This window comes from Antedon bifida, chromosome 2, assembly GCF_963402885.1.
Source record: "Antedon bifida chromosome 2, ecAntBifi1.1, whole genome shotgun sequence".
Lineage (NCBI taxonomy): Eukaryota > Metazoa > Echinodermata > Crinoidea > Comatulida > Antedonidae > Antedon > Antedon bifida.
In genome coordinates, this window is record NC_136227.1 from 9,133,866 (window position 1) to 9,158,945 (window position 25,080).

Consider the following 25,080-nt stretch of genomic DNA (forward strand, 5'->3'; position numbering starts at 1 on the left):
CATCAGTGCAAGTGAGGGAATTTGGATAAAGTCATAGCACGGATAAAGTCAGAGCAATATATATATATATATATATATATATTGCTCTGATGGTAACCGACCGAAAACGCCCTCTAGAGAGAGAGATTACAAGAAGATTAGGTTTGAGGATGAGATTGTGCCATAACATTAGTAGCATAATAGTAGTATTAGTATAGTAGTGTTGTTACTCGGCCGTATATTAGAATTGTTTCTAGAGTGGCTCGACGTACGTCAACGTATGTGGTAATCAGGTAGGTAGCTAGCGTGATTATTTATTTCTGTAAAATGGATTTCCATAAGTGACTATTTCTTTTTTTTAGATGTATTGTCCCTTTGACTAATTCAAAAAAATTTTTTCTTTAATATTTCGAAAAAAGGGGGTCATTTTGAAGTATCATAATAGTTACTAACTTTCACCAAAAATTAGTCGAAAAAAACTTAATTTAACCGAAATACAGACGTTTTTTTGTTCAAAAAATAACTTTGACTTCCAGTCCGGTTTTTCGATCAAAACATATCTTATAATGCAACGCGCTTGTTTGACTACTCTGTATGCATAATAAAAAAACTTCTTCGCGATCTGTGTGAAAACACCTTCTCAACCGCAACGAGTTGTTTGTTTACTTTCGCTTGTGACGATTTTCCAATACGAAATGTAATCAAATTAATTTACCTGTTAATTACGTAAACGTGTTGTTTCTGGTTCAAATTTTCGACTTAAAGTGAATAACTTTAATATTACTTTGATATGGCCAATTTAAATTTAGAATATTTTTTTTCCATTTTTTGTGTTTCAAGGGACAATACATCTTTAACACACAAAACGCATAATTGTTATAATACGTGATTAACTTAAAATATGCACATGTAGTAGCTAGTAGCTGATCATGGCTTTAAAAACATAGGCAATATCATACGGTGCAAACGGACTAGATTCAGAATACACTAGGACCACCGTAGGCCTAGTAGTAAAATCTATAATACAGTATATAATTATAGGCCTAGAGACCTATACCAGGGAGGTTATCTTTTCACCTCCCTGCCTATACCTACTGTTCTAAAAAACGAATTGATTTTTAACGCTTCACTGATTTTAATACTGTAGGTTTAAATTAAATCAATTCAATAAATACAAATACTGGTGTAAATTCGTTAGTTCGTTCACGTCATGTTATTGTTACGCAACACAAGTGAGTGTACATAAAACAAAGGTCATATTGCCAAACAAAGTATAGGTTATGAATAGAGTCGAAAGTTTACATATTCATTCTGTCATTTTATACATTAAGGTAAATATTATGTTATCTGCCTATTTATAAATAAACATGCTGGTATGTCGAGTGTAACCATTTCTCCTTTTGTAGTGTAGGCTTTATAAAAGCAGTAAAAATGCGATTGATTTCGTAGACGTACGTGTACGTAATTTTTAATGTTTGAAAGGGTACTGGCATGACAATATGTATCCGTATACAGAATGCGGCACTGAAGAAGCTGATTTGCAATTAAACAGAGTAATTATCCCTGTCAAATAACACTGTGTCCAAAACTGACCCTTTAGAATTTCATTAAAATACAGCAAGATGTTAACCGCAGAGACAAGTTTGGGCCAAAAGTCCAGGTCGTTAGTAGTTTCTCCTCTGCCACATATGATCCTGATGGATTTTAAGCACAATCCAATGTATGTGTAAAACTACAGGGGACTTTTTTTAATGTAGGTGATTTGACTGTAAATGTATTATGTATTATTTTACTTTTTTGTAGGTAGAACTGATAGAGTTTATCAATGGCTAACCAACAGAGAAAAAAGATCGGAGTCGCTATATGCGGTCTTGGGAAGATAGGAGCTGTGCATCTGGATCATGTAGTTCGGAACCCAAGTGTGTCAATAAAATGGCTGGTTGAAGAAGACTACGACAGAGTAGTTCAGTTGAAACACGAGTTTTATTTAGACGACTCGATAAAGATTGGTAACTCAAGCAAGGTTGATGAAATGCTTGCAGATAAAAGGTTAGACCCTATTGCTTGGTTCCCACTAAAGACGTAACGTAACGTAGTAGTAGGTCTATGTGATTTTACCAATCACACGCGATGGATTATTTACAGCTTTATCATAGTTCATGTGTTCATAGGCCATGTCTGATGTGTAATGATGCATCCGATCATGCATGGTGCCATTTTGGTCGTGACGATACTGATGATTTTATGGTTAGATATACGATTATCATAGTTTTTCATGATTCCATGATTGGTCAAATCACTAGCTAGTGTTGCGTCCTAGTGGAAACCATGCTTTAAAAATATAACAATAGCCTAATAGTGGGAAATTGAATTATAATTATGCCGATAGTGGTAATGATTAAATAAGGACAGTGGATTATAGTATCTCTGAATTTTATACCATATTCGTAACATTTCTGGTTAAACTACGCAAAGGCGACGAATATAAATAATGAAGACAGTGATGGTCATTCAATATTACATTTTTTAGACAGTGTTTATTAAAGCTAGTGTGTGATGCTAACATGATTCACATGAACTTCCTGTTTTTTAATGTTTTGTTTAGTGTGGAAGTAATACTCATATGCACGCCAGTTAAGTCCCATCCCAGTTTGATCAAGTCTGCTTGCAAGGCTGGTAAGCTTTTTTTTATAAATGATAATAGAATTAATTAGATACCCAGACTACAATACAAACAAGCAGCCGGGAGCAATGGAATGGACGCGTAATTAGCAAATGCTTGTCTCAGTTTTGTTATTGCGTGATGTTATTATATCTCGTGTTTTATCTTTGTATTATTTCTAAGACTGTATTTCACCAGCTCTCTGTTCTATGGTTTAACGAATGATATAAGTTTTTATTTGAAACCGTATTTTTATCGACAAACCTCACCATTTTCCAAAACCGTAGAAAAACAGTGTGTTTTGACAATAGCGTACCAAGGCCTCCCTTACAAAAAAGTTCTATAGAATTTTATAGAGTTCCATAGAACATTTATAGAGCTCTATGGTATTCTATAGAAGTACAAAATTTCTATAGAAACATATTTCAATTTCTATAGAATTTATTTTGTGTCTATAGAATGTTTCTTTTTTTCTATAGAACCTATAATTTTATAGAATTTCTATAGAATTTATATATGTGATTAATACATTGTTTCACCATTATTGAAAGATCATGGAATAAATTGGATTGATAATAATTACATTTTTATTGTGCCAATAACAATAATACCGTTTACATTGTTTTCATCGCTTACAAAAAAGTATATGATAAGCAATTTTGCATGTAAAGAATAGGATTTTTCTTTACCAGTTTATTGTTGAAAATCAAATTAAAACTTTGACAAAATACAGAAAAACAATATAACACTTTTCTGTAGAAACTTTATGAAATCTCTATAGATTTTTGATAGAGATTGTATTCAATCATTCTATAGAAAATCTATAAACGAATTCTATAGAACATTTGATATAAATTCTATAAAATTATATTTATTTGATTCTATAAAACAAATTTGTAAGGGATATTAACATGAACCAATTATCATTGTGTACTTGAATTATATCAACTTTTACTTACTGTATATCATCAATTAATATAATTTTTATTGTTTAATGGGGTTTACATTTTGATTTTACCAATAGCAATACAATAATACCTTTACAATTTTGCATGTAAAGGAATATGATTTTTCTTTATAGACTGTTGAAAATCTAATTAACTTGGACAAAATATAGAAAAACAATACAACGCTTTTCTATATAAACTCTATGAAATCTCTATAGAATTTTAATAGAGATTTTATAGAACCATTCTATAGAAATTCTATAGAATAGTTGATATAAATTCTATAAAAATATGTTTATTTAATTCTATAGAACACATTTGTAATATTAACATGAACTAATTATCAATACTGTGTATTTGAATTATATCAACTTTTGCTTACTGTATATCATCAATTATTATCATTTTTCATTGTTTAATTAATGGGAGTGGTTAATTAACACCTCCCTGGTTTAATTAACAAACACTATTCCAAGCCATAATGGATTGGTCCATGTATGCAGTGCCTCCTGGGATAGCTTGGTGCAACTGCAAGAAGAAAATCGGCGGGAGGATTTGAATTGTGTAGCAGCCAAGCAAGCTAGCCTCTAATTTTATTTGAAGAAAGATGAATACTTTGAATCATGTACAGTCTTAGCCAAAGGTTGGTTAATTAGTATTGTATTATTAACCTAGCTTACACATACCATATATGAGATACATAATATAAGAATATATGCTTTTTGGCCTAATAGTAGTAGGCCTATGAGAATCAGGCCAACAAGCCAGCCAAAGTAAGGCCTAATACTAGGCCTACTACTACTAGGCCTACATATGGTGACTTTGGATTGGTTAGAGGGATTACAGGTTAGAGAAGCTAGGCCTAGGTAATTAAGAATTTAATTCGTTTTGTGCCTTCAAAAGAAAAGACCTACTTCATTGCCTAAATAAAAAAAAATTTCCAGCCTATATCATGATATAAACAATTCTGTCCTTTCTTATTCTATTGTTTTATAGATCTCGCCATCGTTACTATTATATTATTATACCAGATTATACTGTAAAGCTGTTTTTTTTGCTGCGACAGTCATTGGCCAACAAAGTAAAATAGATGAACAAAACACATAAGGAGCCGCAGAAGGAAGAATATACTGAATAGCTTTTATGTTTTTTATATTTTGTTGCACCAACTCGTAACTGACCAGTAAAGTGTATGCTGATTTGTAATTATTAGTTTTATATTTTTAATTCTAATTAGTTATTTAATTTATTCAAAACCTTGATCTTTTTAAAGTGATATATTCCCTATTTCCTACAAGGTACAACCAAAACAATCCAGAATATATAAAAGACACCGAACCAACTACTAGTTATTCAACTGCAAAAACAATATTTAATAGTGTTTAATAGTATATTTTTATGTGTATGTATATATGTGTAATTTCGTTTTTATATTTTTATCCTAAATATTTTATTGATGTTTCAATAAATTGCAGTACGCACTGAAACAGATGAAACATTGACTTTAGGTTTTATTACAGTACTCTTTTCGCCTAGGCCTAACAAACGATTTGCTGTCGCATGAAAGAAGGTCTAATACTAGCGGACTTGTATTTATTTCAAGCTGAAGATCTCAACCACCCATAGAAAATAAACATTGTTTGGCTACTCATTTTCTATAGAAAGTTGTTGGGTTTCTATAGAAAATGTTATAGAATGTGTATACAGCTCTATATAATTTCTATAGAGTTTCTATGGAGCTTTATATAATTTCTATAAAGTTTCTATAGACCTATTATCATTTTTACAGAGTTTCTATAGAATCTCTATAGAGTCTCCATAGAATTTCTATAGAGTTTCCATAGAATTTTTATAGAGTTTCCATAGAATTTCTATAGAGTTTCCATAGGATTTCTATAGAGTTTCCATAGAATTTTTATAGAGTTTCAGTAGAATTTTTATAGAGTTTCCATAGAATTTTTATAGAGTTTCCATAGAAATTTTATAGAGTTTCCATAGAATTTTTATAGAGTTTCCATAGAATTTTTATAGAGTTTCCATAGAGTTTGCATAGGATTTTTATAGAGTTTCCATAGAGTTTTCATAGAGTTTCTATAGAAATATCTATAGAAATTCCATAAAGTTTTCATAGAGTTTCCATAGAATTTCTATAGATTGTTTCTATAAAAAACTTTATAGAAAATTCTATAGATCTTCTATAGAATTTTTTTTATAGAATTCTATAGAACATTTTTGTATAAAATGCTTATATTAGAGTGCGGATGAGATCATGGCCAATGTGTGACTTTTCGTGGTCACCAACTGAGACTACATGATTTATATTTAATAATAAACACAATTACAGACAACTTCCCTGTTTTATGAATTTACAAATAAGTTGAGCTCCTTGTCGGGAGTATTTAATCTCGATTTTTATTCGATTCACGTTTGTTGTTCTTTAGGTAAGGCCGTATTTTGTGAAAAGCCTATAGCATTAACAGTAGATGAGGTAAAATCATGTTACGCTGCTGCCAGAAAATACCAACAGCTGTTATATTGTGCCTACAACAGGTAAATTCATTTTTAAGTGGGTACCCGTATGTTTATAATACTAACATACATTAATTATTCACAAAGCCTACGGTCATGTAGCAAGAGAAAACACATTTTGAAATTCGGCAGTTTAGTTTGTCAGTGCATGGAAACTGCCAAAAATACGGAAAATATTCCGGGGTTGTTGGGAAAACAATTTCACATGGTTTAGATTTAGTAATGATGCAAAGTTCATGAATCATAAACCAGTAAAATAACTATAACAGTAACAGTTTTGTCTTGCTGTCAGCTAGATTTTGTCAGTTGTTGTGTGGTGATTGGGCTCCCCTTTCCATCCGCCACCGGGGTTTTCCGGCTACCCGAATTCGGGTTTCAAAATGAACATACCTTAAATGTTAAATGTGATTTGCAGAAAATAAAAGACTCTGTTACTACATGGCATGCCTGTAGATATGGGTTTTGTTTCTGTTTCAACAATGCCAATTTCTTCACAATTATTGGCTGAGATGTTGAAATGTTCTTAAACATGGGTCATTCGTTGTATTCATTATACAGTAGGCATCGTTTTTAATCCACTACCGATATAAAGGCTACTACACATAGGGTGATAACAATCGGCGATTGATAGATAAACAAACATTTGTGTAAATAAAACAAAAGAAATTAGAAAAGTGGTCGTTCTAGAAATATATGATAACCATGCTGTCCTATAATAATTCTTTTAATCTTTAATCAAAAGAACAATACAATCGTTGTATCGTCACGATATTATTACTCTTACTAATCATGACGTCATTTGATTGGACGTGTGGAAATATTAGTTTTATCAAAGACAGATAAGTGGTTATCCTATAGTTCTAGAATAAAAACTTTTCTAATTTCTTGTATTATTTTTGTTTTATGTAAGAAAGCTGTATTTTTATCTATTTATCGTCGATCGTTATCGTCAGTGTAAACGGGCCTTTACAGTGGCGGATCCAGAAAGTACACATGATAACTGTCGACAGCATTTTTATTCCTCCTCAATGTATACGTAAATGGGAGAATGTCTTTAAAATTACAATAAAATGGCCAGAAGTTTGGAAACAAGAAGTATTAAATGAAAAAAACAAAAAATATGCACATTTTAATTATAAATTGTTGAATCAAACTATTCTTACCAATAGTCGATTATATATGTGGAATATTAAGAGTACTAGTAAATGCAATAATTGTGATGCCTTTGACGATGAAAAACACATGTTCTTTGAATGTCCAGGTAACAAGAATTTTTGGAGAAATTTAGATAACATTTTTAAAAATATTGATGGTAGTAAAAGCTCTTTTAAAGAGCTCATTCTTGGCAGTGGAAATTGTACAAAAAACCAATTATATACCATCGCTACCTATTCTATTTATAAAATAAAAATATATAATGAATTAAAAAAACCGTTTTGTCAAAATCCATGGGTGGTCTTTAAATCTAATGTAGTTGATATGACTGCCGTAGGTTTGATTTAAATGTGTTTTAACAACAACAAAGTTTAAGAACTTAACCCAAAAGATAAATGGGAAATGATTAAGGTAAAAATAAAGGAATTCTCTATAAAATATGGGAAAATGAAAAATAAAATAAATGCAGAAGAAAAGAAATACTTCAACAGGAAATTGCTATCATTAATGATTTAATTATGAAAAAGGATAATTCTGATAATAATATCCAGTATGAAACAGAATTAGATCAAAAAAAGAATGAACTTGAGCAAATTTACCTATTGGAAGCTAAGGGTGCTCAAATTAGGTCAAGAGTAAAGTGGATAGAAGATGGCGAACGAAACACTAAATATTTTCTTGGTTTAGAGAAAAATAATAGTAATAAAAAACATATTAAAAAATTAAAAAAACAGGACGGATCCATTATATCAAAATCCACAGAGATATTGAAGGAAATGAACAGCTTGAAGGTATACTTATTAGTTTAGATTTCCAAAAAGCATTTGACAGTGTCAATAGATCATTTTTAATAGAAACCTTAAATAAATTCAATTTTGGTATTTCATTTGTGAACTGGGTAAAAGCACTGTATAAAAATACAAATTGTATATTCACAAATAATGGTTGGCAATCAGAAAGTTTTGTCATGCATCAAGGTATTAGACAAGGATGTCCCTTGTCTGCTCTACTGTTTATTTTAGTAGCTAGCTACGAAAAAAAGAACTTGTGATATGGTCAAAGGCCTAATTTTTCCTGCAGGCAATGGTATATTTAAAGATATTAAGATTGCACAGCTAGCAGATGACACAGTACTTTTTCTAAAAGATATAAACAGTATAGATAACAGCATAAATATTATTGAAAAGTTTGGAGAGGTGTCTGGTTTAAAATTACATAAGAATAAAACAAATGCTTTTTGGCTTGGCAGTTTAAGAGACTGTAAGGACACACATGGGAACATTTCTTGGACATCCACACCAATTCGGATATTAGGTATCTATGTTGGACATGATAAGGAATATTGTTATCAAAAGAATTGGAAAGAAAAAGTTGATGCATTAGAAAATACCCTAAAAACATGGGAGAAAAGACACCTCACTTTTTTTGGAAGAATTACTATTGTAAAAACATTAGCGCTCTCAAAAATTATATACAATTCCAGCATTTTGCTAGTACCAGAAAAAGTAATAAAAGAGGTGGACAAATTAATTTTTAAATTCATTTGGGAAACTAAGAAAGAAAAAAATAAAAAGAAAAACCATGTGTGCAAATTACAGTCAAGGTGGTCTAAAAATGGTAGATTTCAGATCTCAGGTTATATCTTTCCAAGTTAAATGGTACAGGAGACTGTATGAAAATGATTACGCCAAATGGAAATATTTACCAACATTTTATATGGAAAATATAGGCCCAAAATCATTAACCTCAAATATATCAAAAGTTCCATGTAACATATCCGTACCACCATTTTATCTCTCGGTTATTAAATCTATCTCTGTAGCTAATGCTTGCAATAATAGATTAAATAAGAAACCAATAAGCTATGATGATATTATTAATCAATCATTATGGGGTAATGCATTTATCTCTGTATTAAAAAGAAGTCGTTATATAACTGTAACTGGATTAGATCAGGGTTCTTAAAAATAAGTGATGTTATAAATAATGATGTGTTTAAGCCTGCGATAGAGATAAAAAGAGGGTTAAGATGTACACAAAATTGGATCAGTGAATATTCTTGTATTTTGAAAGCCATTCCAAAAGAATGGAAGTGTATTCTAAAATCAACATGTGACATTAATGTAAATGATGATATACCTATTACAAACAATAAGGTCTTAAATATGACGTCTAGACAATTATATAGACTCATAATAGATTACATGTAAGAGAAAATGTTAATGAGATTCAATGAATGATCTATTATGTTTGTTTGGTTTTTTTTTTGTTTTTTTTGCTTATAATTATATTGTATGTTTTGTAAATATGTCTTAAAACTGGATGATTTGAAAAAAAAAAAAAAAAAAGACAAAATGTAAGAAGCGTTTTATAGATTGATGATAAAAAAACAATGATGAAGGATGAGAAGGTTTATGTATAAGTTGTGAAATGTGTATTGATCAAAGCTTTTATGTATGTACAGTATATATACGTAAATATGCACATTCTTAATGCATGTGAAATTTAAAATGACAAAATTGTAGAAAAAAAAAATATGTCTAAGTTTATAAATAGATTATTAAACATAAATTTGGTTAAATGATAATGTATGTGTAAACATAAGAATATATGGAAATATATTAAAAGAAAAAAAAAGTAAAAAAAAAAAGTGGAATGAACACACATAAGAAAAAAAAAGAAGACAAGGTAGATGAAAATGTGATGGGTTATAAAGGGTAATCTATGGCAAGCCTCAGCTGTCTGAAGTATTCAAAATAGTATATTATTATATCATTTTTTTATTATATTATATACTGTATTGTAATGAATTATACGTTTTGCATTATATTATATCTATTTCTAATATATTATGTAAAAAATGTAACAAATTATTGACTATTTGTATTATATTATTCGGTTTTGGCGATATATTATGAACATTTACTATTATATTATTAATAAAATACATTATATTATAATATAATTGTATTATATTAAACGTATTTACCTTACTTTATAACATACAACATTATTATATTATACGGATTCGTTAGTTATATTATTATTTTGTATGATGTTTATTATACGTCACGACTTATTTCAGTTCTTCTAACTCTTTCTCTCCCTCCCCCTGTTCACTAGCAATCAGCGGCAGAATCTGAATTGTGTGACTGTTGAAGAATAACTAATTATCTTTACTACGTACTAGGCCTAGGCCTACTAGGGGATCTAGCCTAGACGTAGCTAGTTAGACAAGTGACCAAGGACCACCGGACAGCTACAACTAATACTACAATACAATAATACTACTACAATAACTACTACTGCTACTACCTAGGCCTAGCTAGTAGAGTACTAGGTAACTACTACTAGGCTCTAGGGCGTATGTATGATGTTAACTACTAGGCCTAGGCCTACTAGTACTAGGCTAGGCCTAGACTTAAATTGTAGTAGGCTAGGGCCGGGCCTGCTGCCTTAGGCTAGGCTACTACTACTACTACTAGGCAGTCAGCCCATGATGGGTACGAGTAAGCCAAAATTTTGGATAAGTAAACCAAAATTTGGGTACGAGCTAGTTGGCATGGGTACGGGTTGACCTGTATCCTTCTAGCTAATCGTACTAGGCCTAGGCCTCAAGTAAGTCTACACTACCCAGTCCGGCTACAATATGGTTTATTTTGTTTTATAGCTTTATTGATAGCTGGGTTCAAATCTGGGTTGGGATGGCTTTTTCTCATTCTAAAACAGATTTCCTTATCATAATAAAATAATATATGAATTTATTTGTAATATTGTAATGTATACATAATATAAGTAATTGCCATTGCATTTATTATTATTGATTATATATTATACGGTTACCCCTTAATTATACTATAGTATAATTTCCTTGTTATATTTTACAATATTTTCTTCATAATTCTACAATTTTGTCTTTCACAGCACAGATTTATCATACTGAATCATCACACACCAAGTCTCATAAATCTCTACTGTATTTGTCCAAGCTACTCCAGCTACATGGTATTGCCTTGAGGCTAAACTACACTGGCACTACCATCATTCCTGGCTCGTCAACCTGGACAACATAAGCACAGTTTCAGTTTATTTACCATTTCAATTTCTGAACATAAGAGATGAACAACTTATATGGATGGATAACCGTAAGAGCGAAGCTCGTTCACCGGTCACCCGTTAGTGCAGTGACATTACAGACAACATAAAGACAGGACAAAGGTGCAATACATAACAAGACATGTGAACACTTGTGTTTGCAACCCCTTGGATAAAATAATATATTTATATAAAGGAGAAAGTTAGATATTATAATATTTCTTTTCGATCATACAATGATAATTTTAAAATTACTTCCTAAGAAGTCATACTACTGATTCAAAATAGTGACTTACACCCTGTGGTCAAGGCTTTACTTTCTCTTATGCTTATTTCCTCCAACATACAGAGTACATAGGACTTTTTTTATTCATAACTGTTGAATTGCATCCCAATACATAGTACCTATTGGTATTATATCTAAAAATACAAAGGCGGCTAACACAGATAGTTCCATATATACAGTACTCTTTTATAAATAGATGTATCTCTCCAAACTACTCCCAACTACCTAATCTAATAATAGTACTATTAGCATACTACTATACACTTTGTAGACAAGAAATAAGTTCTATACACCTAGAGGACTTACAGTATGGTAGCAGACTGTATGGTAGTACAGTAGATCGCCCTCTCACTGGCTCGGTCAACATAATCTATGCCTAGATTATTACAGTAATTAAAGTACATTATTACAGAGATTTTTTTTTTTTTTTTTGCAGAAATCAAAGTTATGTGTATAGAAAGCAGTACTCGTATTAAAAACTAAGCATTTTGCAGGTCTTGAACGCAAACTGGCAGGATATTTTTTATTGTTGAAATGAATTGAATCCTAACTTATTTTCTACGAACTGGAGACGAAGACATATTATGACCCTTTTATTTAAATTTATTTGAATAGACCTCCATGTAAAGTCATTAAAGGCTACATGATTGTTTTATATTTTAATATGTGATAGTAGAAAATCATTGTGTATAATGAGGACTATGAATCTTATATTTACTTGCATTCTCATCTTTTTAAAATATTATTTATAATGCTGGTAATGAGTTTAAAATTTAATTATATTGACTATTTTTGATAATCATCATGTCCTTATAAATTCATTTATATTTCTTTTGTGTAATATATTTCATATATTATGTATTAAATAAATTGGTAAGGCCCTATACTGTTATTATTTAAAAAAAGTTTATATACACTATTATTTAAATGCCTACCAATATTAGTATTAATTGTTTATGTAAATATTTTGTCTAGTTGTCTTGATTTTTTGTATAGGCCAATGGCATCAATGTTTTTCTCAACGCAAATTAGCCTAATAATGCCACAATTAGACACATGATTCATTGATTTCTGATATTCTGTACTTGTGTTTGCATTACTAAGATAGTAGTTAATATATTTTATTTATAATGTATGTATAAACATATATTCATATTTTTTAAAACATTTTTAATACCTATCTACCTTTCTGATATTGTTACTATTATATAATATTTTTTGAGGCAGCAATAAAAAAAAAATTAAAACATTTAATTTGACCTATACTGTACTATGTTAGTTCAGGAGATAAAGTGTGTGTGGGCAGAAACTAGTGTGTTGGAAGTAGGTGGTGTGAGGTGTATAGTTGTCACTTTAAGACCTAAATTAGATGTTTTCTGAAGAAAAGAAGTAAGCGGATACGCTTTCAAACAACTCCAAGAAGATTCACACAAAAATAATTACTTTCCAATAAAATAGTATAACAGTGTATATTACAGTACATTGAATAAACTCGAGCGGAATAATAATGCACATAAAAAAACATTCATTTCCTTGTCGGAAAGTGCCCTCTCTAGTTTTCTATTAATTTATTAATAATTATTATTAATTAATGAGTAATATGAACATATTTTTAACATTCAATGCTGGAAGCTGGTTCTACTCCTAACAAAGTTTCATACCTCCAAATTTCATCAACGTATTCAAAGCACTTCAATATTAAATATCACATTTAACATAAAAAATCGGGTTTTGGATAGAATTTTGCTTAAAAACATATACAAAAAACATCGATAAAAAATACTTTTCGTATTCAAAAACATTTGATACTTGGTATAAATGTTCACTATATGTTGCTCTATTCACAGAAACAAAATTGCATTCATGAAAGTTTTTTGTTAGTTGTTTTTTCAAAATCGTTATTAGGTTGAAAAAAATGAGTTGGAATTGTATGATCTTTCATAAGTGTACATTTTGTAAAAACGTAAATTAAAAAAATCAGTGATATGGCTTGATAGTTATTTTTTTTTTGCAATATGGATGGAGCAACCTATATTGAACATTTATACCAAGTATCAAATGTTTTTGAATACGAAAAGTATTTTTATCGATTTTGTTTGTATATGTTTTTAAGCAAAATTCTATCAAAACCTGAATTTGTAATGTTAAATGTGATATTTATTTAAGTGTTTTGAATACGTTGATGAAATTTGGAGGTATGAAACTTTGTTAGGAGTAGATACAGCTTCCAGCCTTAAATGTAAAAAATATGTTCATATTACTCATTAATTAATAATAATTATTAATAAATTAATAGAAAACTAGAGAGGGCACTTTTCGAAAAGAATATTTTTTTATGTGCGTTATTATTCCGCTCGAGTTTATTCAATGTACTGTAATATACACTGTTATACTATTTTATTGGAAAGTAATTATTTTTGTGTGAATCTTCTTGAAGTTGTTTGAAAGCGTATCCTTTTACTTCTTTTCTTCAGAAACATCTAATTTAGGTCTTAAAGTGACAAATATACACCTCACACCAGATTCTGCCCACACACACTTCATCTCCTGAACTAACATAGTACAGTATAAGTCAAAATAATTGTTTAAAATTTTTTTTTATTGGAAACAATCTGCCTCAAAAAATATTATACAATAGTAACAATATCAGAAAGGTAGGTATTGTAATAATGTTTAAATTTAAAAATGTAAAAAAAAAAACTGAATGTTTATACATACATTACAAATGAAATATATTAACTACTATGTTATTTTAGTAATGCATACACAAGTACAGAATATCAGAAATCAAAGAATCATGTTTCTAAATGTGGCATTATTAGGCTAATTTGCTTTGAGAAAAACATTGATGCCATTGGCCTATACAAAAAATCAAGGCAATTAGACAAAATATTTATATAAACAATTTTGTAATACTAATATTGGTAGGCATAAAATAAGTGTATATAAACTTTCCTTAAATAATAACAGTAGGCCTATAGGGCCTTACCAATTTATTTAATACATAATATATGAACTATATTCCACAAAAGAAATATAAATGAATTTATGTGGACATAATGATTATCAAAACTAGTCAATATAATTAAATTTTAAACTCATTACCAGCATTATAAATAAAATTTTAAAAAGATGAGAATGCAAGTGAATATAAGATTATAGTCCTCATTATACACAATGATTTTCTACTATCACATATTAAAATTTAAAACAATCATGTAGCCTTTAATGACTTTACATGGAGGTCTATTCAAATAAATTTAAATAAAAGGGTCATAATATGTCTTCGTCTCCAGTTCGTAGAAAATGAAGTTAGGATTCCATTCATTTCAACAATAAAAAATATTCAAAATATCCTGCCAGCTTGCGTTCAAGAGTACAACCTTAGTTTTTAATACGAGTACTGCTTTCTATACACATAACTTTGATTTCTGCAAAAAAAAAAAAAATCTCTGTAATAATGTACTTTAATTACTGTAATAATCTAGGTATAGATTATGTTGACCGGGCCAGTGAGAGGGCGTTCGACTGTACTACCATAAGTCCTCTAGGTGTATACAACTTACTTCTTGTCTACAAAGTGTATAGTAGCATGCTAATAGTACTATTATTAGATTAGGTAGTTGGGAGTAGATTGGAGAGATACATCTATTTATAAGAGAGTACTGTATATGGAACTATCTGTGTTAGCCGCCTTTGTATTTTTAGATATAATACCAATAGGTACTATGTATTGGGATGCAATTCAACAGTTATGAATCAAAAAGTCCTATGTACTCTGTATGTTGGAGGAAATAAGCATAAGAGAAAATAAAGCCTTGACCACAGGGTGTAAGTCACTATTTTGAATCAGTAGTATGACTTCTTAGGAAATAATTTTAAAATTATCATTGTATGATCGAAAAGAAATATTATAATATCTAACTTTCTCCTTTATATAAATATATTATTTTATCCAAGGGGTTGCAAACACAAGTGTTCACATGTCTTGTTATGTATTGCACCTTTGTCCTGTCTTTATGTTGTCTGTAATGTCACTGCACTAACGGGTGACCGGTAAACGAGCTTCGCTCTTACGGTTATCAATCCATATAAGTTGTTCATCTCTTATGTTCAGAAATTGAAATGGTAAATAAACTGAAACTGAAACTGTGCTTATGTGGTCCAGGTTGACGAGCCAGGAATGATGGTAGTGCCAGTATACCGTGTAGTTTAGCCTCAAGGCAATACCATGTAGCTGGAGTAGCTTGGACAAATACAGTAGAAATTTATGAGACTTGGTGTGTGATGATTCAGTATGATAAATTTGTGCTGTGAAAGACAAAATTGTAGAATTATGAAGAAAATATTGTAAAATATAACAAGGAAATTATACTATAGTATAATTAAGGGGTAACAGTATAATATATAATTAATAATAATAAATGCAATGGCAATTACTTATATTATGTATACATTACAATATTACAAATAAATTCATATATTATTTTATTATGATAAGGAAATCTGTTTTAGAATGAGAAAAAGCCATCCAAACCCAAATTTGAACCCAGCTATCAATAAAGCTATAAAACAAAATAAACCATATTGTAGCCGGACTGGGTAGCGTAGACTTACTTGAGACCTAGGCCTACTACGATTAGCTAGAAGGATACAGGTCAACCCGTACCCATGCCAACTCGCTCGTACCCAAATTTTGGTTTACTTATCCAAAATTTTGGCTTACTCATACCCATCATGGGCTGACTGCCTAGTAGTAGTAGTAGTAGTAGCCCAGCCTAAGGCAGCAGGCCCGGTCCTAGCCAAGTCTAGGCCTAGCCTAACTAGTAGGCCTAGGCCTAGTAGTAGTTAACATCATACATACGCCCTAGAGCCTAGTAGTTGCTACCTAGTACTCTACTTGCTAGGCCTAGGTAGTAGCAGTAGTAGTTATTGTAGTAGTATTATTGTATTGTAGTATTAGTTGTAGCTGTCCGGTGGTCCTTGGTCACTTGTCTAACTAGCTACGTCTAGGCTAGATCCCCTAGTAGGCCTAGGCCTAGTACGTAGTAAAGATAATTATTTATTCTTCAACAGTCACACAATTCAGATTCTGCCGCTGATTGCTAGTGAACAGGGGGAGGGAGAGAAAGAGTTAGAAGAACTGAAATAAGTCGTGACGTATAATAAACATCATACAAAATAATAACATAACTAACGAATCCGTATAATATAATAATGTTGTATGTTATAAAGTAAGGTAAATGCGTTTAATATAATACAATTATATTATAATATAATGTATTTTATTAATAATATAATAGTAAATGTTCATAATATAATGCCAAAACCGAATAATATAATACAAATAGTCAATAATTTGTTACATTTTTCACATAATATATTAGAAATAGATATAATATAATGCTAAAACTAAGTAATATAATGCAAAACGTATATTTCATTCCAATACAATATATAATATAATAAAAAAATGATATAATAATATAATATTTTGAATACTTCAGACAGCTGAGGCTTGCCATAGTAATCTGTGGAAATATAGTTTTTTTTTTTTGTCTTGTGTGGGTTCGTCCCACTTTTATTATAGTTCTCTGACAGTTATAAATATAATATTATATATATATGCACATTTATATATTTCTCTTATTTATAAGGTATATTGCTAAAAAAAATACATCTCTTTTAAACAGTATATACATAGGCTAAGATTATTTTGATGTTAAAAAGAAACCACATTTACATTCATATACATTTTTAAAAATACAATTAGTTAAAATATGTCGATGGCAATAAAATGACGATAAAAATTGATTTTAAAAAAACGTACTTATGAAAAAGTGATTATTATTGTTTTATTCTGTTCGTGTCCGTGTCTGGGTAGAGAGGCTATAAACTCAGGGGAAGAATATAAAGTATCTTCCCTTTTCACCAAGACAAAAATGGATGAGATGAAAAACGAAGAATGCAAAAGCTTGAAAAAAAGGGTGTTTAGAATGGATAGGATGGAATGATATATATAATGAGAACCGTAAGGTTAGAGTCCATACAAAGTGCAAGTCCAAGGTAATATTTTGGCTCTGTGTGTATGTGAGACGCTTCATACCCGGATGACATATCTTAAACGTATTATATTTACTAGGCCTATATACAATGTATTTAAGAGATACAAATAGAATTTTTTTATTTCATTAATTTAAGGAGATTTTCCTTTATATCTCCCCATTTACATTGAGCTTTAAAGTAGTAGCACTTATACTCATTCTCAATTAAATGCTTTACTTCAGTAATAAAAAGATTCCAGATCTTTTTTTCATAGTTGTTTCCTTTTTTTTCAGGTTTTGTTAATATATGCAACTTATATATAGAGAATACAAATAATGAAATCAATTCATTTACAATTATGTTATTTGATCCAGTAATAATTGTAGACCAAGTTATTGGGTCTTCGTTTGAAAAGCTCTTAGCTATGACATTTTTAAATTTAAGCCATATCCATTGAATTACACTGCATTTATATAACATGTGTTTTTCAGTTTCAACCTTGTTTATACATTTATCACATAAATCATTACCTGCTAAGTTCCAAATTTTCAATCGTTTTTTACATGGTAGTATTCTATGCAGAAGTTTAAAATTAAATTGAGCAACTTTGGGTATATGTTTTAGTCTATAAACTTTATAGTACCAAACATTACTCCAATCAATGTCTGCTTTACCTAGTTCTATTTCCCATTTCATTTGTGAATTTGGTATATTTGAACATCTCTTAATAAAATGATTATAGAAGACAGTTCCTTTATTTTTCATATAAAGTCGTAGACTAGGAATACTATTGTCTTCCTTTTTTGTATTATCTTTTTCAATAATTTCTTTCCACTCTTTTGGTATGGCTTTTAACAATTGCATATATTCAATTAAGGCATTATGCCTTTTAATAATAATGGAAATATAGTTTGTTAATATTTGTTAATATTATTAAACAAAAAAAATCAATGTTGAAGGATGTGAAAAATATTATGTTTACAAGGTTAGTAATTTATAAGAAAGAATATGTATTGTTAAATGAAAAATATGTTTGCATAGATAAAGCCAAAGAAAACACATAGGAGATATTAAATTAGATGGATTTATTAAACATAGAATATATTATAATTGTATGAATTAAATATGCTATGTAAGAAAAGATAAGCTTTGTTAATGAAAATGTATTATAGATAATATGTATAAAAAGAGGAAACTATGAAGAGAAACGATAAAAACAAAAATGAATGTGATAATAATTATATAAAAAAATGAAATATAATAATATGTATAGCGTATTGAAATGAAAATGAAAAATATATGTAAAGAGAACATTATATATGGAAATAAAAGTGGGATGAACCCACATAAGTTTAAAAAAAAATGTGTTTTATTATATTTATTTTACCATACAATGTAGCATAATTATATTGCATGAATTAATTTTAAATATATTCAGTTTATGTTACACAACAAAAGTGAAAAAAAATCTGCAATGCAAATGGTGCTAGTTTTTTAAAAACAAACAAATGAAAATGTGTAAACTATTTTAATGAAAAAGGGAGTAATACAGAATTCATATATGTAAAAATGTGACTTATGAACTATAACGACATTTACAAGTTGAATAATACGATTTTATGTAATATGAGATAATATGAATGTGAATAAAAGTGGTGTTTGCGCCACAAAAGAGAAAAAAAAAGTACACATAATGAAGAATTCCCTTTTTTCTTTCATTTCTCTTGACCTTCCCTTTTTTTATCTCCTGTTTCGGAACATGAGGTTCTTAAAATTGTCAACTCTTTCAAAAACAACAAGGCTGCTGGAATTGACGATATATGTGGCAATGTTGTTAAAAAATCAATAGACCTTATTCTTTCTCCACTTACTCATATTTGCAACTTATCTTTATCCACAGGATCTTTCCCTAAAAGCATGAAAACTGCAAAGGTCACTCCTATATACAAAAAAGGTAACAAATCTGATCCCAACAATTATCGACCAATTTCTGTTCTTACTTTCTTTTCAAAAATTCTTGAAAAACTTATCTATGACCGTACGTATGATTTCATTAACCGACACAACATTCTCTACAATAAACAATATGGTTTCAGACAAAACTATTCCACTTCTTTTGCTTTAATTGATCTTACCAACAACATTGTGGATGCTATTCATAATAAGTTGTTTTCGTCTGGCCTATTCATAGATCTGTCGAAGGCATTCGATACCATTGATCACACTATTTTACTGTCAAAACTCTTTAACTATGGTATCCGTGGCATTTCTCTTGACCTTTTTAAAGATTATCTGTCTAATCGACTTCAATGCACCTATATCAACAATGTTTTTTCCGATTTCAAACCTATTGTTTGTGGTGTTCCTCAAGGGTCTCTATTAGGCCCTCTTCTTTTTTTATTGTATATCAATGATTTACCAAATGCATCTGACATCCTTTCTTTTTATCTTTATGCTGATGACACAACCATTTTTTATTCACACACTAATTTTGATTTCATTTTCAATACTTTTAATAGGGAATTGAAGAACGTGAACGATTATTTCAATGCAAACAAACTTTCAATAAATATTAACAAATGCCATTTTATGCTTTTTGGTTTTCGACACCAAGATTTGATTAACGACACTCATAATGTTTACCTTGCTGCCCACAAAATTCCTCTTGTTAAGCATACCAAATTTCTTGGAGTAGAAATAGACGAAGAACTAAACTTCAAACACCACATTAAAGAAATCGAAACTAAAATTTCGAAAAATATTGGAATATTATATCGTCTTTCATTTTACTTGCCCAAAGAAGTCCTTCGCATGATTTATTGTTCACTTGTTTTACCTTTTATTTCTTACTGTAATATTGTCTGGGCAAACAACTATGCTTCAAACCTCAACAAACTTTTTATTCTCCAAAAAAAAGCTATTCGCCTCATCTCTGGTGCGTCACGCCTAGATCACACTAGTGAGCTTTTCTCTGACCTTAAATTATTAACTGTCCAAAACATCAATATCCTCCAACAATGCACCTTCGTCTATGAACATGTCAACTGTCTACTTCCAACTAAACTTTCTTGCAGCTTTATAAAAAATAATAGTATTCATACCCATAAAACTAGATCCTCCTGTAACCTCCACCCTCCCCTTACCAAATTAACATTAATGCAACATAATATCCGTTATAGTGGCACCAAATTATTTAATGATCTCCCCGACGAAATTAAATTGGCACCTTCAAAAAATAAATTTTCTTTTAAACTTAAACAAATTCTACTCCATAAATAACTAATAATAATAAAACAACATATTTATTCTGGTTTTTCTGTGCTTCCATAGTATTATATTATTATTAACTTGTCGTTGACTTGTTTTGTTTCTGTTTGTTTAAACTCCAATATGTTTATAACTTTTTAACTGGCTACCCGTCACAAGTTTTTTTGGAGGGAAACCTCCAAATGTTATTACTTTCTGGGTGTTGCCTCTTAATTATTTATATTTAAATTGTTATTTTGTTTACTTTGAAATGATAAGAAATAAATGTTATTATGAGAGGAGGAGGAGGAAAAGCGTAGACAATATGTATAAATAGCAATAGTAATACTAACAATAAAGCTCTACTACTCAATCAAACTAGTTTGACAAACAAAAAGTGCGATGTGCCCAAATATGGTAGTGATATGCCCGAGTAGTGATAACACCATGTCCATATATTTGCATGTCACATTTTTGTTGTCACATAATGTTTGATAGTGTAGACAGAACCTTAACATGACTACCAAGAACATCATAACATTCAGAATTAAATGAATTGTGTGTAAAGTTGATCAAAGAAAAACGAAATGACTCTAGGGTTGATGCGAAATATGTTCCGTCTTTCTCGAGATCCGCCTCCTCTGGATCCGCCAATGTATTATAATAGTATTGATTCAAAATAATAACAACTAATCGCTGTCCATCTCTCTCGGAGTGTGTCATGTAACACGTGTGAAAAAATAATATATGTTAGACAATTTATTTAATGATTAACTATTTCTATTCAGATACAGTGCATAGCCCCATTAACATAGATTATCTTATTTTTTTATTCGTTTCGGATTTGTCCTTAAAGGTCAAACGTCAAACAATAATTATTTTCAATTCTGTGTCCTTCGATATTATTCTCGTGTTAATGAAAATATGTTTATTGCATGGATAGAAATATAGTACACTAAAGACCAGTTTACATACAATTTGGAATTATAATCAAATTTTCTAATATTATTATTGAATATTTATTGTACAAGAATTAAAAGTTTTAAGTATTTAATTTATTATCATTTAATTTTAAAATATTTTATATTCTATTTGGCAGACATTTCGATCCATCAGTACGAGATATTTATAAAAGAGTTAAAGCCGGTGAAATTGGTGAAGTAAAATCAATAAAAACAACTAGCCGAGATCACCCTGAACCTCCAGTCAGTTACCTTAAAACGTCTGGTAAGTACTCTTATGACGTCAGAATAAGCGTATCCGATTAGACGGGATGGTGTGGATTAATTAATAGGTCGCTAAGTATCTGGCCAGATTTGAAGGATGAATTTCAAAAAATAATTTAGTATAGAATGTAGTGTTATATTGATGAAGTTTAACTAGGTTGGAGGTGGATGGAAGAGAAGTCTTCATCATGTTGATGAGTTACTAAAGTGTAAATATTTGAACGAGTTTGAATAGCACTTTGTATATAATATTTGCATATATTTCTTTGCAGGTGGTATATTCTTTGACTGTGCAACCCATGATATGGATATGATTTGCTGGATTATAGGGAGTTCACCTACAACGATCTACTGTCAGGCGCATGCGTTCAACCCAGACATTGCAGCCATTGGAGATTATGACCAAGCTGGAATCATGATGCAATTTCCAAAAGGAGCCGTGGCGCATGTTGATGTCAATCGAAACGCGGTGTATGGATATGATCAAAGACTTGAGGTATAATGACTTGATTAAAAACATAACAACAGACAGTATATATTAGCAACCCTCCTTTGAGACATCCCTATTATTTAGTCTAGGTTTATTTCGAATGCATATTAGCAAAAAAGATAAATATTTGTGCACTTATGGCGTTTCATACGTATAATACTAGATATATTATTAATAATAATACACAAATACAAATATTTCCAGACTAAAATCGAAACGCCGACGGGTGGACCAAACTGGGGCCTTCACAGATAATAATTAATTAATTGGACACTTTGTCGAAAAACGAACTAAATGTTTTAACATTACGGCCAACCGATATTAACTTTGAGACAATTTGACGGGGTCTCTTTAGAGTTCTACTGTACTTGCTGGGAATGTTTGGTTTCACGGTAACGACCACAATCTTCAGGTTATGTTCTCTTATTTATGTTTGTGAATATACAGTCTATTTCAAGAAAATCGATATATTGATGACGAAGTAACGTGTATTGAAATCTCAAGTGATCTTTATCTTTAATAACGGGTCGAAAGCGCACTCTCTATTGGTCTCTCCCTCGAATAAACGGCCCATAGAACATCGTTTTGAATAAACGCTCCCTCAAATAAACATGCTTTTTTACACTAATGTTTGACATATGTTTTCTTTTAGGTGTTTGGGGATAACGGGATACTTGAGTCCAAAAATTTGTTTCCAACATCCGTTCATCATCATTGTCAAGATGGACACAGTTTAGGACGGATACAAGGAGGATTTATTGAACGCTACAAAGCTTCTTACAAGCTAGAATTTGAACATTTTCTAAATGTATATCAAGGTAGGACACTGTTGTATTCCCGTAGTAGAGAGATAAATAATATTATACAACGTACCTACTGTATGCCAGGTCTTACAATACATCATCTACGAGCAGTAAAGGGAGCGCGCGATTTCTGAGAAGGGGGTAGGGGGTTCTGACATGGCATTGGTTCTGACATTTCTTAAATATCTTCAGCGTTTTGAAGATATTTATAGAATTTCGTGACGCTAGGCATGACAATCAACGATAGTGTGCGCCGTGACCAAACTAATATGAGCTGCTTTTTGAATCACATTTATTCAAAATAAAAGCAGCGGATTAATTGGATAAAAGTCTACTTACAGTAGGTGTGTTATAAAGCCAATAATGCATGATGTATGTGTTCGTTGAATGTGGAATATAATTTCATTCGTTGAAAGCTGTAGTCCTACTGCCCTCTTCGTTAAATAGAACATCAATATTTCAACTCATGAAATATTCTCCCCTCTTCAACTTATGAAATATTATCCTCACTCCAACTCATAAAATGTAAAACTTGTATAAATACTATTTTTGACAATAGGCATCGAAGCTACTTTGGATGTAACGGAGGAAGACTGCATCCGGGTTACTAGACTGTCAGAATGTTGTAACGAATCAATGAGTCTAGGAAAGCCAATCAGTTACCAGCAGAAGTGTATAAATGGGCAACTGAACGGGCAACTTAATGGATTAGAGTGACGTTTCATTTTGGATAATACTTGGTGGTGGTCATTTTATACTTATCTTTTACATACCTACTTCTCAGCATACTTATTTTTGGAATCTGCATGTAGTTAAGGAATGATTTTAACTTAAACGGTATTATTAAATTTTTCATTTGTGTGTGCTTTACAGATATGTTTTTTTAACATACTTTTACTAAATCGTTTATATTTAATAAATTATTAAAGAAATTCTACTTTACATGTGTACACGTTTGTATTGATATTTGATGATTTCAAAACGACTTAAAAAATAGATAATCAATAATTAGGTTGATGAGAACTACCTGAATTCATGAAGTCACACAATGTAATTGTTGAAGACGTGGCTAAGCACGTTTCCACACTAGGCCCAATATCAAAATCTGGTGCGGACAGAAAATAATAGTTATAGGCGCAAATCAAGGATGTGTGAACGCAATGCCAACGTCGACAAAGCTTGGTTCCCACTAGAGACGTGACACAAGGACGTAACGAAACGTAAGTGAGTTGACCAATCACAAGCGATGGATTATTCGAACTATCGCTTGCCATTGGTCAACACGCTTGCGTTGCGTCTACTTCCTTTCGTTGCATCCTAGTGGGAACAAGGCTTTAATTTTACCAAAAGCCAAACAATTCCAATTTGGCATACTTACAAACTATGTTCTAGCAAGTGTTTTTGTTTTCGAAAATTATCCCATTCACTACATGAAATATTAAGCAAGTACAAGAAGAAAATATGGTGGTAAGAGATGCAGGCTGATGAAATATTGGTAAGTACAATATTACAAGTCATACAACTCACTCCATTTTAATACCTAAGCGTACATTTATTTTTCTGTGTCGACACTACCGTTACCTGCCATCAGTAAAATATACTTTAAAAGAACGCCGA

At 30.5% G+C, this 25,080-nt stretch overlaps 1 protein-coding gene and 1 long non-coding RNA gene across 3 annotated transcripts in view; one reads left to right on the top strand and one right to left on the bottom strand.

The window, feature by feature from the left end:
* LOC144836191 (uncharacterized) overlaps positions 1–25,080 on the bottom strand; it is a 113,842-nt gene that overhangs the window by 6,049 nt on the left and 82,713 nt on the right. The gene's annotated exons all lie outside the window — the stretch shown is intronic.
* On the top strand, positions 174–24,327 carry LOC144836188 (putative oxidoreductase YrbE). 2 transcript variants are annotated; one of them, XM_078691426.1, is made up of 8 exons: positions 174–272; positions 1,783–2,028; positions 2,585–2,655; positions 6,030–6,138; positions 22,044–22,171; positions 22,443–22,666; positions 23,313–23,478; positions 24,023–24,327. In XM_078691426.1, the coding sequence occupies exons 2-8, from the start codon at positions 1,805–1,807 to the stop codon at positions 24,178–24,180; spliced, it is 1,080 nt and encodes a 359-aa protein (XP_078547552.1). In that variant the 5' UTR covers positions 174–272; positions 1,783–1,804; the 3' UTR covers positions 24,181–24,327. The 2 variants fall into 2 exon arrangements, with proteins under 2 accessions (XP_078547552.1, XP_078547553.1); XM_078691427.1 differs by lacking the exon at positions 174–272 and adding an exon at positions 1,272–1,310.